The following is a 16,582-nucleotide window of genomic DNA, read 5'->3' on the forward strand; positions in this document are numbered from 1 at the left end:
TGTTTTTCAAGACAGGGTTTCTCTATATAGCCCTGGCTGTCCTGAAACTCACTTTGTAGACCAGGCTGGCCTCGAACTCAGAAATCCACCTGCCTCTACCTCCTGAGTGCTGAGATTAAAGGTGTGCGCCACCACGCCCGGCATAATTTCCCATTTTATCTTCCCAAATCTTGTTGTTTAATTTGGTCTTTTTTCTTCTGAATCATTTAGTATGTTAATTAGGCTATTCTCACGTGTACTTTTCTATATATCAATATATGTGTGCAATACAGCACACTTTGATGCATTTATAATGAACATAAAAAAGCCTTTTTTATACAGCTTTGTGAGATTTTGTCATGTACTGTTCTTTCTTTCTTTCTTTCTTTCTTTCTTTCTTTCTTTCTTTCTTTCTTTCTTTCTTTCTTTCTTTCTTTCTTTTTTTTGGATTTGATTTCTTTTGCCCTTTATACTTACATGGAATTGGGCCATGTGCACTAGCATTCATGGGGAAGTATTCCATGAAGGGCAATGGTATCTAAAACCAGTGTCAATGAGAAGTGGACTCTGTCTTCTGAATGTATGTCAAAGTGGTTTGATAGAGTTCTGGACACACAAGGAATAGAGTGGACTACTAATAACCACTTATTTATTGTATTCTTCAACCAATCTTGTCATAATGACCTGAAAGAGTGTATTCTAAAGAAAAACAATTCTACTTAGCCTTCAATTGCTTTACAATGTTTTAGTTACTGTAACATTTTATCTTTCACATTGTCTCAGTGTATTATCTGGAAATACACTGAGAAACTTTCTCTTCCTCTATTGCAGTTGAGGCTATGAACACAGTAGGACCTGGAATAATAACTATCAAATTGCTACATAAAAGGTTTTGTAGTTTCAAAAAAAAAAAAAAAAAAGCTAAAGTAGAGTAACTTAATGAATGTATTGTTTTGAAAATGTAACTCTTAAGAAAAGTTTAATAATGGAAGGATACAAATGAAACTAATCCTTACATTTCTTTCTTTTTGGAGGCACACACACATAGAGAAACAGAGAGACAGAAACAGGTACACAGAGAGAAACAGAGACAGAAAGACACAGAGAGAGATACACAGAGAGACAGAGACAGAGAGACACAGAGAGACAGAACATGAGCTTGGTTGGGTAAGCAGGAATGGAAGATCTGGGAGGAGTTGGATGAGGTAAAAGAATATGTTTAAAATATAGAGGATGCTTCCTGAGGACTAGTTTTCATGGTATGAAAAGGTACAAGTTTCAAAATGAGAAAAGTAACCAACTGTATCACGCAGCTATGATGCTTGTGAACAGAACAATGGCCAGCATAGCATGATAACACTAAGGGTGAATTAGCCTAATTAGTAGTGGCTAATTCACCCTTAGTGTTATCATGCTAAGCATATTTTGGTGGTTAGCAGCAGCCCTCTAATCAGATTTAAAAGTTAGAGGGAAATAATACCAGGTACAGAAATCTATCAACTACCCAGGGCTAGTGAGGTTAGAGGAAAACCTACAACAGCCACTTTACTAAACAGCTAAAGTCCCTAACTATATGCTAAATATTTGTCTTTATAAATAACAAATATGCTTAGTCTTCACATCTCATTTTACAACAGATAGAGAACACTATAGAATACCACAGCCAATACAAATATAGATTCTGAAACCTACTCCCACTAGATACATGTGCAAAAACTCTCACAGTCTAGGCTCAGGAGACATGGTGGAAGTGGTGTTGGAAAGTCTGCAGAAGCCTTATGGTTGAGGGAGTTTGTTTTGAAACCATATATCCTAATAATGTCAGAAATCACACCTATGTAGCCTCACCAAAATTACAGGCTAAATGTGAGTTAAATACGAATATATATCCTAATAATGGATATAATATAACTAATATATATCCTAATATATATAACTAATATATCCTAATAATAGATATAACTAATATCTATTGGATAACTAATGGATATAAATAATATATCCTAATAATCAACAAATATTTCAACATGGACAGGGAACAGAACATAAAGCATCAACCTTTCACTAGGAACTACAGACTGTAAAAAAGGTTGAGAGTGGGAGAAATTATCTTCCCCAGAAAAGAGCACAATTGCAATATCAAATGGTCATCCTTGAGGTGTACAAATAAACTACAGTATACAGACTGAGTGAGTTATAATTAGGGGCATGTATGTATATACATATAAGCAGGTAATAGTAGTTAATGAAAATAGAGGCAATGAATTTGAAAGGAAACAAGGAAGAGTTTGTGCACACATGAGAGGGTTTAGAGGGTACAAATGGAATCAATAGATATTTCAGAACAGTACTGTTTTAGAATTCTTCATTGTATGTATTTTCTTTTCCAAATACATTTTTTTTACATTTAAAATTTTGTTTTTAATTTAAAATTTATTTTTCATGGTATTAGGGTTATATTCCTATATATGTACATGTGTGTCAAACCATTCTATATTACTGAGCTACTAATGCACTTTTAGTATAGTTTATATTTATATAAGAAGATTGTGAAGGCTTTATCCTAATTAATCAAAAGGAAATACTTCAAATACATACACATGAGCTATGATGATTTTAATTATTATAGATATAATAAAGAGTAGAAAGGGAATAAGCAGAGAATTTTGAGGAATAATATTAAATTCCATTTTAGCACTAAATAACCTTATAAAATCATATTTATTCATCTGTAATTAAACTATTTAAGTCATAGACTATGACTGCATATTGAGCATGGCATCCTACATAGGTTTTGTCTTATAATTTCAAATCTCTTGAAGTCAAGTTTTTAAACAAAAACTAGAGAAATGACTAAGTATCATACTTTATCCCTTCATTTTCCAGTTTCCATTACTTTTAGGTTCTTTTTGTTGTTGTTGTTGATGGTTTAAATTCTACCTGGAAAGCTCCTACCTAAAGCCAGTCACTGACAGAATTTTCTAAACCTCAACTGCCAGGCAGGATAGTAGAATGTCCTGCTAAAGAGACTATGTATGTCACAGAACATGAAGATGGGCCTCATTCTCACACACTATTATTCAGCATTGACTGACAGTTAATTTTGTTAAACCACCAGAATTTAAGCTATTTCATTAAACTATGTGCTTGGTATATTCTTAAACCTTCCAATAACTTTACTGTATATAGGCAAATCCCTTTCCTACTTGATCTTTCAGTTGGTAGTTCCTTGCATACCTTAATTTCACTATCTGAAAATTATTATTAACATTTACTGCCTTGCACCTTTTACAATTTTTATCGATTTTTGGAATAAGCTCTAGCATATTTATTTGGTTTAATTTCTTAATTTTATTTTTCTCTAATGTATCTTCTTTGTGATGTTGTCTTTTTCCCATATTTTGTTTGCCTTTTTTAAATTGATGGTTGGAAAAATACTTTTTCATTAAGTGCATTTTTATTTCTTTTTACATACAAATGACTTCTTTTAATATGTCTCCTTTTTATTTATCTTTTTTTTTTCCTCCACAGAAGCTTGTGACTGTTGCTGCAACTAATACCTAGTCAAGAAAATTAAGGTGACTTAGTGGTTGTAAGTTTGTAGCTGATACTCAGTCAGTTAGTTTGTTTTTGAAGAGTTTATAAGTGTGAAGGAAGTATAAGGTGGAAAATAATCCCCACCTCTCAGCAAATTGGAAGTTCGGATCATCTGAAATAGACAGCCACCTGCCAGTATCACTTTTTGGCTCATAGCTGCCCTTGTAATAATAACTTCATTGATTCCATTAACTCGTTATCCAAGGTCTGCTCCTAACTGGCAGAACTCAAAGACAGGTCTTTGCCAGCAATACATTCTAGTGAATGTGGTTTCCAGATTTCACTTTGAATTACTAAAAAGTGCTTGGAAGATTGGAAGGTACAATTGACTTGACAGATTTCTGCTAGAATACTTTCTCTTAATTTTCTTTTTTTTTTATGTCCTACAAACACAGCTATTCTTTGTTTGAATACCCTTTTAAGCAATTTAAAATTTTAAAACTCACTGGTAGGACTGAAACATGTCAGAAATAAAGTTCAAACAATGTACAGATTACTAGACATTCAAATGACAGATTACAAAGTTTGGATTTTATGAAATCATGAAAATGATGACTTTTTTATTCCAATAAAAGAAACTATATTCAATGTATTTTATGAAAACTACAAACATAAGAGATATTTCTTTGATATTTCTCTTAGTGGGCTTTGTATTATATAATGCACCAACAGTAAGTACTTCTGTCATTGCCTGCTTAATTTTAATATTTGAAGAGTGAAGGAAATGCATAATGTGTCTGGTCAGTGGTTTTGAGGACATGTAACCATATGAATCATCCTTGCTTTTCCGTGTAATTTGCTTATTTTCTACTCACATTTGCATTAAGTAAATTATGCACTAAGAATAAAGTTAAAGTTGATGGCCCATCTGATTATTTTTCATGGTTAGCATAGCCAATAACATGTTAGTAACTAAATTACAGAACCTCAACAGAATAATTGGTAGTACATTCATAAAGAGAAAGCATTAAAAATTAGCTCTTGCCTTACTATAATGAGAACCTGTCACTGGGAAAGGTTTTATTCTCTGAGTATTGTTGAATCATTGCAAGCAACAAAGTAGAGGTAAATGAGTCCAAATTAATTTGACATTTTCTCTTGAAATTACAAACATTTCTATATTAGGATTTTTAGTAAATAAAGCAAGTAGAGGAAGTGGTGAAAGATTATTTAACCCAGTAGTATCATCTATGGATATAAATACTGGCTATCTACCAAGTAAGCTTTTGACAAGATTAGCCCACCAAAATGACATAAATAATTATCAAAAACACTTGGTTTCCTTTTACTGAATAAAAATAACTACAATTGAAAGAGTTAAAAGGATTTGCAATGAAGCATCCTTTCAGTATTGGGGAATTCATAAGACACAAATGACATTATAACCAAGTTAATTCCTGAAAATAGTTTGTAAAACAAAGATGAACTCAAGTTCTCAAGCACAAAATGATGATGTGTTCATGAGAAGAAATCCATGAGCTTATTTTCTAATCTGATCTTTAAATTTTTAAAGGAAATGTTACATCCCCTGAACCATATCTGCATGCAATATAGGAAATTTATCTATGTCTTCATAGATTTCTCCTCAGAGATATGTTATAAACTAAACTGTTTTGCCTAAAATGCCTTAAAGTTTGCCTTCTTCCATCTCACTCTTCGTTTTAGAGTTCTGAAGAAGAATGCTTAGCAGCTATGACTAATATGACAAAATAAACTTTCTTTCTAGTTCCTTTGGAGTCTCTAAACTCTATGATTCCATTAATCATAGAAATACTAACTTAATATCTCTGAATTTATTTTTTAAAATACTCTGTGGACTGTATCCTGAGTATCTGTCACTTTTTATTGGCTAACACTACTCAGCTTTTAAGAACAAGCACATTTGTAGTTTTGCAAACAAATGGATGGAACTAGAAAATATCATCCTGAGCAAGGTCACTCAGACCCAAAAGGACATGCATCATATGTATTCATTAGTAAGTGGATATTAACCAAAAGAAAAAGTACAGAATACTTAAGATACAGCCCACAGAACTCAAAAAGGTGAACAAGCTGAAAGGCCCAAGTGAGGAGACCACTACTTGGGAGGGATCAGAAAACAGGAAGTTGGAAGGGAGGGAGGGAACTGGGTGCAGGGGAAGAGGAAAGTCAGACATGGTATTGGGTGAGGGAAAAAGACCGAAGCCCTTGAGGACCAGCAGAAAAAATGGAACCAGGCAACCTTGAGAGATAGGAGGTGGGAGTGAGTCTCCAGAATGCACTAGAGACCTGGGAGGTAAGAGAACCTCAGGACGCAAAGGAAGGGGCCTTAGATGCAATGCCCTACAGTAGGGAGAGGGAACATATAGAGCCCACCTCCAGTAGGAAGACAGGACATCAAGTGAGGGAGGGGGTTTCTAACTCATAGTTAAAATTCTAACCTATAATTGTTCCTGTCTGAAAGAACTACAGGGACAAAAAATGGAGAAGATGCTGAGGAAAACAAGGTCTGGCGATGGGCCCTAGTTGGGATCAAACTCAATGGATCAAACTCCATCAAGGCCTGACAGAATTACTGAGTCTATGGTTTGCTCACAAAAAGGGACTTATTGTGACTGCCCTCCGAAAGACCCAACAAGCAACTGAAAGAGTCAGATGCAGATATTTGCACCTAACCAGTGGTCAGAAGCTGGTAACCCATGTGGTTGAATTAGGGAACTAACTAGCTGAGGAGGAGGGTGACCCTGTAGGAGGACTAGCAGTCTCAATTAACCTGGACTCCCGAGATCACTCAGATACTAGACCACCAGCCACCAGCCACCAGCATACACCAGCTGGTATGAGACCCCCCCAACACATATACAGCAGAGGAATGCCTGGTCTGGGTTCAATCAGGGATGATGCATCTAACCCTAAAGAGACTGGAGGCCCCAGGGAGTTTAGAGGTCTGATGGGGTGGGGGTGGGGGTGGGGTAGAGACATCCTCGTGGAGATGGGGGTGTGGGGGCAGAGAGGAGTTATAGAATGTGGAACAGTGGGAGGGTAGACCAGGAGGGGAATAAAATCTGGTTGGATAGATAGATAGATAGATAGATAGATAGATAGATAGATAGATAGATAGATAGTCTGTGATGGCTCTACATCATATTATACAATTAAATTTTTAAAAAATCTACTTGATTCCACGTATAATACAAATATATCATGACTCTGTAAGACTAACTAAATTACATATACATCTATACCTATCTATCTATCCATCTATCTATATATATATATGAATGATGCTGGATTTTAACATGACTAGAAATAAAGATTCAAGTATCCAAGCAAGTTCTACTTTTCTTAGATATTTAACTCTTTAAGCACACCATGTTTAATTCACATATTGTTTAATGTGTCTAAACATTTTAAGCAATTTATCTACTTTCATTTTATCTGTGTAGGTCTGTTACCTGCACAGGATGCTATGTTGTAGTGCCTTTGACATTAGAAGCAGGCATTAGATCCCCTGAACAGTAGTTACAGAATAAGTGCTAACCAGAATAAGTGTTGGGAAGCCAACCCACATCCTCTTAACTGCTCATCCATCTCTCCTGTCCCACTTCCAAAGACTATTTTCTTTTACATTTAATATTTACCCTGGTTGAAAATTATTCAGGTATCAAAATGTCTTATGAAGTCAGTATTCAGCTTACATCTTAATTTTCCATGTAGAAATAAAATGATGTAATTTCCAACTAAAATGTACAGTGATATGTTGAAGAGAAATGGTCTCCTGGATTTCTCTGCATAATTTATTTGCAATGAAGTTTAAAGTTAAAGCAATTTGATAAGTCTTACAATAGTTATACATTTTTTAAGGCATTAAAGTATTCGGTATCTCAGACTGAGAAAAATAGGGTAAGGATCATTAGGAAAATATCTAAAATGTATCTTGAAGTTTAACTGATGCTCAGGAAGTTTATATCACATCCTAAAATGTGTTTGGGTGGTGTTGGGGTGTGGCGGATGAAAGAATAAACATCAAAATCTAAGTGAAAACAGCACAGCTGAAAAAGAAACTATGTAGCTATACATGATATAGCTATAGATGATGTAGACATCAATGGAAATTGAAATGAAATTTTTTATACATAAGAAAACTGTTTAGCTTCATATAGGAATACCAAACTACAGAAAATGTGAACCCTTGAAGCAGTAATTAGGAATATATGTACTTGTTAACAAATTTTATTTTTTAAAAATACTTACTGGTGTAGACAAGTTGAAAGCCTTCATCTGTCCCTTCAGAGTCAGAATTAAACTCTAGCCAGAGCTGATTTGATGTGCTGCTTAATGTCAGTCCTCGCATAGACGCACCGGTAAAAGCACCCAGCAGGTGTGTTGTTTTATCTTTTCCATCATAAATCTGCAAAATATATTTATAATTAATATATGTGAGGCCAAGCAGCCAGTCATAAAGGATATATGTATGTATGTATGTATGTATGTACAAATATCTACAAAAGCAGAAACTATCTTCACTGATCCCAAGGATGTATTACTGAAGAACAATGAAATAAATGAGTTTCACAAAGCAGAAAGGAAGACTCCACAGAAATGGAAGAAAAGTTCTTAAGTTCAAATAATTAGTAGACTTATTTTTTTAGTCTCTAAAGATACATTATTAACTACTGTGCAACATAGTTTCTAAGAAAACAATATTTTTATGATACAAAATTTAAAAATTAAAATATCTGTTAAGGCTAGTTTATAAAGTTGGTTGATAGGAATTTTGTTTGCTTGTTTCACTAGTTTCTCAGTTAATCAAATACAACTTTCTCAGAACAAATACAATAAAATTACAATTACCTTCAGCATAGTTCTTATAATTTAACCCTTTTTGTTGACTTCTTTTATTTCTTATATTTTAAAAATGTTAAATTAATGAAATGTAGCAGTATTGAGTACCTTTTTAATCCTAGCACTTGCAGCCATAGGCAGGCAGATCTCTGAGTTCTAGGCCACTGTTCTACACAGCTAGTTCAAGGACAGCCAGGGTTATACAGAGAAACTTTGTCTCAGAAAACAAACCAAACAAACCAAATTCCTGAAATTAGGAATTTATTTTATATATTTGGAATCATATATATGAATATGTATATATGTGTATATATGAGTGTCATAATGAATAGAATTAAAATAAGAATTTAAAAGCCTACTAATTATAAATGTTAAAGGAAAAAATTTATATGACAAAATAGATAAACTTTACATCCTTTGTTCTATCATTCACGTTTTAGAAAATTTACTATATTCAATTCCTATTTGTTTTTCCCTTAATGCCAATATTATGAAATATGAGCTTATTAGACATGTTTATGTATATATTTCCTTGTGCTATATTGGATTTTAAAAATGACATAATATGATAGTTTAAATGAGAAAGGCCAACAGTGACTTGTTCCCCTGTGGGTGGAATTGTTGGTAAAAATGAAGAAATGTGGCTTTTTGGGAGGAGGTGTGTCATTGGAGGTGTACTTTGAGTTTTCAAATGATTCACACAGTTCACAGTTCTCCTATCTTATCTGTCTGCTTCACAGTTGTGTCTGGGGATGAAAGCTTTCATTTTCTGCTCCAAGCCATGGCTGCCACCCTACTGCCATGCTCCCTACCGCACTGGTCACAGACTCACCCTTTGAAGCTGTGTACCAAATAAACTCTTCTATAATTTGACTCAGTTATAGTGTATTATCATAGCAATAACAAACTGACTAAGATACCTTTGCAGAACGTATCATATAATTTGAATACTTGCATAGATTTTAATTTTATAATTATTGTTTACAAGTTTTGATATGTAGGTTATGGCAATTTTCAAAGGTATTGTGAGATTTTCCTTATATTTCTGATTTAGTGAAATATAATATAAATGATCTATGAGGTCCAGCATAAATGCAAGGGTCTGGTACATTGTCCTGTTTCTGTTCTGTAAACAGGAGGGATGTTTTTGGATAAACAAGCTTAAAGGGATGTTTCTATATATCAGAAAAGCAGATCTAAGGCAGTTTCTATTTACCAGAAACTTCCTTTTATCTGCCCAAGAAGTCAAACAATTTGCGTGAGAACATTTAGGTCTCTTGCAATAAGAACAGCCTGTATCAGCTAAAGTCCCCACCCTACTGCAATATAAAATAAGTTTCCTTTTCTACCATTCTCTATTTGAGGCTCCTCAAAGGAAAGCCTTTGCAGTCTGGTCTCAGTAAATCTTTCTGCCCATGGAGTAGTCCAGTTTGGTAGTTTCACTGTACCCTTGCTTACAATACTTGCTTATTTGCAGATTTAAGATTTTCTCCAAATCTTAAATTCTCTGGAGATTTGCATTTCTTAAATTTCAAGTGTCTATTTTTTCCCCTCAACTTAAATTGTCTAATTTTTTATAATTGTCCTAAACTATATTATCATTTTCTCATATAGGAGTTGAAGATGATTCTTTCCTTTCATCTTCAAATGCAATTTTGCTACTAACAGTTGTAGTTGTTTGTACTGACTACAGTCTTTTCATATATTTTATTGATATTGTAAATTTTAAAATTGTTTATTTTTCTTCAAAAATTGGGAAATTTCTTCAAATTTAAAGTTTCTTTTTAAAGTATTCATTCAAATTTAAACACATTGCACATGTTAACTAAAGTCTGGTTTTTATTTAGTTAATGAATTTACTGAAGGATGAATTTATTTATTTCTACCTTTTGAAAGTTTTAGTTTTTTTTATTTTGTTTTTGGTTTTTCTTGTTTGTTTGGGGGTTTCGTTTTGTTTTTGTTTTTGTTTTGATACAGAATCTCATTATACACTGCCAACTGACAGCTCACTGTGGAGACCAAGTTGGCTTCAAAATCACAGATATCTGCCTACCCTAGCCTCCTGTGTGCTAGAATAAACATGCATAACCCACTCAGATTTAGATATTAAATTTCTTTGCTGCAAACCTGGGCTTAATGCTATTTTTAAAATGAGGCAGATTTTAATTTCTGTTATATACAAATGCAGCCTTTTAGAATTTTCAGGATGTGCCACAAATTATATTTTATCCACGTTAACCTATTCTATCTCTACACAGAAGTGCTGAACTCTTCTGTAGGAAGGACCTTTCTGCTCTCTGCATTTGTGGTTCATGTACTCTGTAGCCTTCTATTAACTCTGTAGGCTCTTACAGATTATTTACATTTTAAAAATTCATAGACGGTAACATGGAAGTAAGAGAGAGAAAATGAGGAAGAAGCCATCTGAAATTAAAGCCAGGTATTGATGGATACCTATGAATAAGGAACAGTGGTCTCTATATACTATAAAGAATTTCTGTCAGTACAGAGAACATATTGTGTTTTAGGTAATAGAATTATACAAGGTATTTGTAGATAGACCTGAAATTGTTGGGACATAACTTGGACTGCCAGAGAATCCAAGTCTCACAAATACCTTTCCATGTTACTTATCAGCAAGAGTTTATCTGTCATAAGCAAAACAATAACAACAATAACAAAAACAAAGATGCTATTTAGTCTGAAATATGTTTTGTTTGGTTGATTGATTTGTATAAAAATCCACTTTTAGTCTCTTATGGACAATAGTAATGAGCAGCAACTTATTCCTAAAGACATGACACCCTAAAATATAACTCTGTGAGTTTTCAATGATCAATATTTTCCTAGTCTCATTCTGAATGTATTACTTTAATTATGTCATGTACTATATAGTTATATATAGTATGTTTATAGCCATAAATTCTCAATCAAGTCATATTCCTCAGAGGTTCTGCAAATCTTTTTAGTGGAAATACTGTCAAGATAGTCACAGATATTTTCCTTTAATATCACTACTTCTCACAAAATCTAATTTAGTTGATATATAAGGTATTATTATAGAATATAAATATTTATTTCTTAGATTTAAATTAACTCTTTAATAACATATAAAAACTCCGAAGAGTCAAAACTGTCTAATAATTTATAAAAAAAAAGATAAACACACTTGTGTGGTGGGGTAAGTGAATCAGAAATTTAAACCCAGCCTTGATGATTGCAGAGTTCAATGCCTGGCTGACTAGATGTCCCAGCTTGTCCTGGCCTTGTTGGGACTGAGCTGAGGTTAAACCCAGAGTTGGACAAAGGCTAAAGACCGAATGATCCCTGGCCTTATAATCATATGATTTGTGCTTTATTAAATGCTAGTTTGTCTTCTCTTTAACTCTCTGTGCTTTATTAAGCACTGGAAATTTAACTCTTTCTTACTTTTTGTGCTAATATAAGGACTGGAAACTGAACTCTTTCTTATTATTTTATGCTTTAATAAGCACTGGAAACTTAACTCTCTCTTATTATTCTGGGCTTAAATAAGCTCTGGGAACTTAATGCGCAATCCTTAAAAAAAAAGTGTTGGTTTTATACTCTGTAACTTTCTTATTATTTGTACTTCAATAAGTGCTGATTTCTGGAGATTACCATATCCTGTTTATCAAAGCATGAATATTATAAAATCATTAATTTACCTAAACAGCATTAGTTCATGAAAGTTAATCTTTATGTTGATCTGTAATAAGTCCTGCTAATGCCCAGAAATCCTTAGGCTATTATAGTGATAGGAAAGGCATATTTGCTGCATGAAGCAATACTGAGATGAAGTCTCTTGGGAACTTGCCTCTGTAAGTTCACACATCATAAGCCATGTAAAAACAGTGGGCCACCTCCAGGAAGATCACCTGCTAGTCTTAGCCTTTCCTAGATGGCTCCTGACACATCATTATTTTATTAAAAATTAGCCCAACGTTGGCTGAATATATATTTATATAACATATCATACTACTAATAAAATTTTTTTCTTAATTTCAATCAAGAAATATGTCTTCCTTTTAGAAAATAAATTTTAATATGTTTTTCAAAACATATTTTACAATATAATATTTAATAAATCATGGAAAGAAAAGGGATTAGTTTCAGTTGACTGTACTGAACAGTAACAAAACCTCACAAGCTACTCTTTATTTAAGAATATAGAATCAGAAAGTAGAAAGAAAATGGGGTTAAAATATCATGGCATTAAGCAAGATATTCCAGGTATGAAATTTTACTAGTATTCATATACCACTAAATCAACTTGAAAGGGGATTACTAGATTAGAAAAATTTGTTTATTAAAGACATTATAGTAATCAGGTAATGATGTTGATCTTGCAAATAAAAGTGTTTAAATATATTAGCCTATATTTCTATGGCAGAATAAAGACAAGAAGGCAAAGCTGAGCTACCAAAGACAAACTGATGTTAAACTAAGCATGGATATATGCATACAACTAAGAAAACTAACCAAAACTGGTGTGCCTTTTACTCAAAGGAAAATACATCTTTTTAAAAGAGATGATGAAATTACATCTGATCAGAAACAACCAGATAGAGCATTTCTTTCAGACTGTTACCCTGTGTTCCTATTTAAAATACAATAAGATCTTCAAGTGTGTATTTTATTTAATATGGCCTATTCATAAAAAAACTAGTATAATTTCTCATACACTGTTTCAAGAATACTATCTAATAAATTTAAATTTATGGAACTCACTGTCCAGACTTTCATTTGCTTTATAAAACAAATCCAGTTCATTTGCTTGTATTATACAAGAAATAACTAGACCTTGATCTCATTTTGTTTCAGTACTCAATCTAATCAGCGCCTGAAATCAGTCAGTGTATGCAGAACCTCTTCATGAGTCAGGTCAAGCTTCATTATGACAGCCTGCTCAACATCCCTCTAAGCTCTTTCTGTGAGTCACCAGATGCCTTTAGTATTAGAAGACCTATGCTTTCATTTTTTAAGAATTACAAAGCTATGTTTTTTTTTAAATTTTATGTGCTTTCATGTGCACCATTGTATGCTTGATGTCCATAGAGCTCAGAAGAGGGTGTCTGTAACTTTCAAATTGGAATCAAAAGTTGTGGTGAGTCACAATGTACATGTTGTATCTTCTGAAAAAAAAAAAAAAACCAACAACAAATATACTTAACTACAAAGTGATCTCTTATGCCCATGTTTTTAAGAATATAGGAAGTTAGGGTTCATATGAATCAAAGAATCAAAAGTAAATGTAAAAGAGTAAAAGACAGAAGGTCAGGCATGTAACATTGAATCACCTTTGGAACCTCTTTTTTTTGCTGAAACTATGGTCATTTTCTTTACTGAGTGATTTGAAAATGTGAATACATTCTACAAATATGGGAATTAATTGTCAAAGTGTAAATGTAAATGGAAGAATAATTTTCCAATGGTTATCATGAAAATTATCTATCCTAAATCTAATGTTTTCCCAAAGATAGTATAAAACTAAATAGGAATGCAATTCTGTTTAAATTCAGTTATTTAGCTCAATGATATAAAGTATTATGCTTCAGTAAGAAAACTGGAGCACAATGAAGGATTTATAGTTTAACAGTTCTCATGATAAAACAGGTTAAAGTTTCAGTGGATCCTTAATGTTCTGTAACTAGTTACAGGTTACCTCATCTTCCAACCAACACGGAATGAGAGTTACTATGGTATTCATCAGGTCTAGTGTGGCGGCATTACCAAGGCATTTTGAGTCCTTATGAATGAACAGATAGTAAAAGATTATTAGTGAATAGCTTGCAAAATTGCAATTATGTGTGATGAACCAAAGGGGCACTTACGGCCAGTAAAATGTTATACAACCAGCTTTCAAATTTGGGGATTGTGTCCAAGTTACACCCAATTATAAGTTTTAAAAGTAGTTCTTGTTGTTTTCAAAGGTTTAACAAACTTTCCTGGAAAGGGTTAGATAAATATTTAAGGCCTTTTGAGCCCCTAGTGTCCTTAGTACCTCTTGCTCAGTCTTGTTCTTGTAGCAAAAAAGCAGATAATATGTAAATGAGTGAATATGGCTTTCTTCTAACAATATTTTATTTACAAAACCAGATGCCAGCTACAGCTATGGGGCATCCTTGTAGTCCCAGCCATTCAGGGGTCTAAGGCAAGTAGATCACTTGAGCTCAAGAGTTCAAGACCATTCTAGGTAAAAATAAGGAGACTCCACACCCCTTATCTCTTTCAAAAAATTAAACCTGCCCCCACTACTGGGATTGTGGCATTAATCCTACAAGAGACAAATTTTAATAGCCTCAAAGCATATATTGATGAAGATTTTCAATGTCTAGAGAATCCATCTCCCATTTAGAAACTAATGTTGATTCCCTGGCAGAGGTTGTATTACAGAATAGAAGGAGCTAGATTTAGCATATTTACAGCATTACAGGAGGAATGCTATTTCTATGTAAATCACTTCAGGATGATTAGAGAGTCCCTAGCCAAAGTGTGAGAAAGTTTAGAGTGACAGAAAAGAGAAGGAGAAAACTCCAAAAGCTGATATCACTCTCTTTTTGATGTCTACCGTTGGTTAACCACCCTCATATCCACCTTGTTAAGACCCTTAACAAGGTGTTTTGCTATTGTTTTTCTGCTATTGTTGACCTTTGGATCCTGCATTTTGAACAAGCTTATAGTCTTCATAAAGGAGATAAAAGGAGCAGTAGAACTGATGGTCCTGTGCCAACGACATGAGACCCTGAGGACAGTACCTGAAGAATATGAGTTATTTACCCAATACTCCTGAGTGTAGTTCCAAGATTGGAGCTTGTACAAGAAAAGTTGGGGATGAGGGAACCTAAGGGCTTTTCTAGTCCTACACCCTTCTTACAGCTTTCCCCTCCTGCCTGGGGTCAAGGCTAGGCCAAGTCCTGTTCTCCACCCACAGGAACATTCTTGAGTAAAAAATATTCTCAGAAAAATCACAGAATATATTGACTGATAGTCACCTGACTTTCTGGAAAGTCCTACATAGAGTTCAAATGGGTGTCATGCTTGCTAGCCAATAGATTTAAAGGTCAATATGCTTAGTCAATAACTTTGAACTGTAACCTTGCTGATGTAACCCATGCCCCTAAAAAGTATGAAAACAGCTTATAATAGCCATTGGCGGTGGGGAGGGTGGAGGGAGGTGGGTTGTCACCTCTAGCCGCTTGCCTTGAGGGACTAATTGAAGTTCAATCCTGGTGCCAGAAAATAAACCTTTTGCTTTCACATTGATCTGCATCTTGGTGTCTCCCTCAGGGACATCTTTACCACAGTCTTACAAGACATTTGTAAATCAAACTGATACTGACCAGCATTTTTTCTCCCGACTAACTAGTTAGCTTGCTACTAAAGGGAATGTCTGTAGAGCACTATGGAAAACAAGTCATTTACAGTCTTATTCACCTGTGAATTCTCTGAGGAATAGTTGCTGATGCAAGATAGATTCACAGTTTCAATAGTAAGCCTATCTTGGGAGTAGCCATATGCTTTCATATTGGATTTGAGATTTACTCTATAGGAACAAATGCATGCTGGTACTGCAAATATGCCCTAGAACCCATATTCTGTAGTTCTTGGATCTATACGTGAAAGTACTATTATTTTTTTTAGATTGACATATTTTTTAGAATCAAACTGTTCTTTAAGTTGATATTATGGATACCATAGAAGAGTGTGTGTGGAGTATTCAGATATAAGTGTGGCATGTGTCTTGGAACCCCTCCCTAAGATTCAGGACTGATAGTGATAGAGTGGCCAGTGTGATTATAAGATCCAGAGGTCAGAGAGCATCTGACTGAAATAATGACTTCAGGACATGACAAAGCAGTGCACTTGTGAAATCACAGCAGCTGTACAAGACCTAACATTCAGAAATGCAGATTAGAGTGGTTCACAAGCCTTTAGCTTAGAAACTACTGGTAGTGGATGATGTCTGAACTAGGAGGATTCAGTTTTCTTTTCTTTTTTTTTTTTCTTTTTTCTTTTCTTCAGTTTTCTTTAAGGGTATGCCTATTAGTAGGTTAAATATATTCCCAACCAACGAATACATAATCTACATAAAGGAAAATCAGTGAATTATAAAAAAAAATAGAAAAAGAAGAGGATAGCCGTTTTGCAGGGTATGGGTACA

At 33.9% G+C, this 16,582-nt stretch overlaps 1 protein-coding gene across 5 annotated transcripts in view; it reads right to left on the reverse strand.

The window, feature by feature from the left end:
- Window positions 1-16,582, reverse strand: part of Csmd3 (CUB and Sushi multiple domains 3) — a 1,165,720-nt gene that overhangs the window by 316,154 nt on the left and 832,984 nt on the right. For all 5 annotated transcript variants that reach the window (XM_021216672.2, XM_029547950.1, XM_029547951.1 and 2 more), the window contains one exon: window positions 7,810-7,966. In XM_021216672.2, the coding sequence (XP_021072331.1) occupies window positions 7,810-7,966 (157 nt within the window). The remainder of the gene's footprint in view (window positions 1-7,809; window positions 7,967-16,582) is intronic.

Source organism: Mus pahari, chromosome 17 (genome assembly GCF_900095145.1).
Source record: "Mus pahari chromosome 17, PAHARI_EIJ_v1.1, whole genome shotgun sequence".
Lineage (NCBI taxonomy): Eukaryota > Metazoa > Chordata > Mammalia > Rodentia > Muridae > Mus > Mus pahari.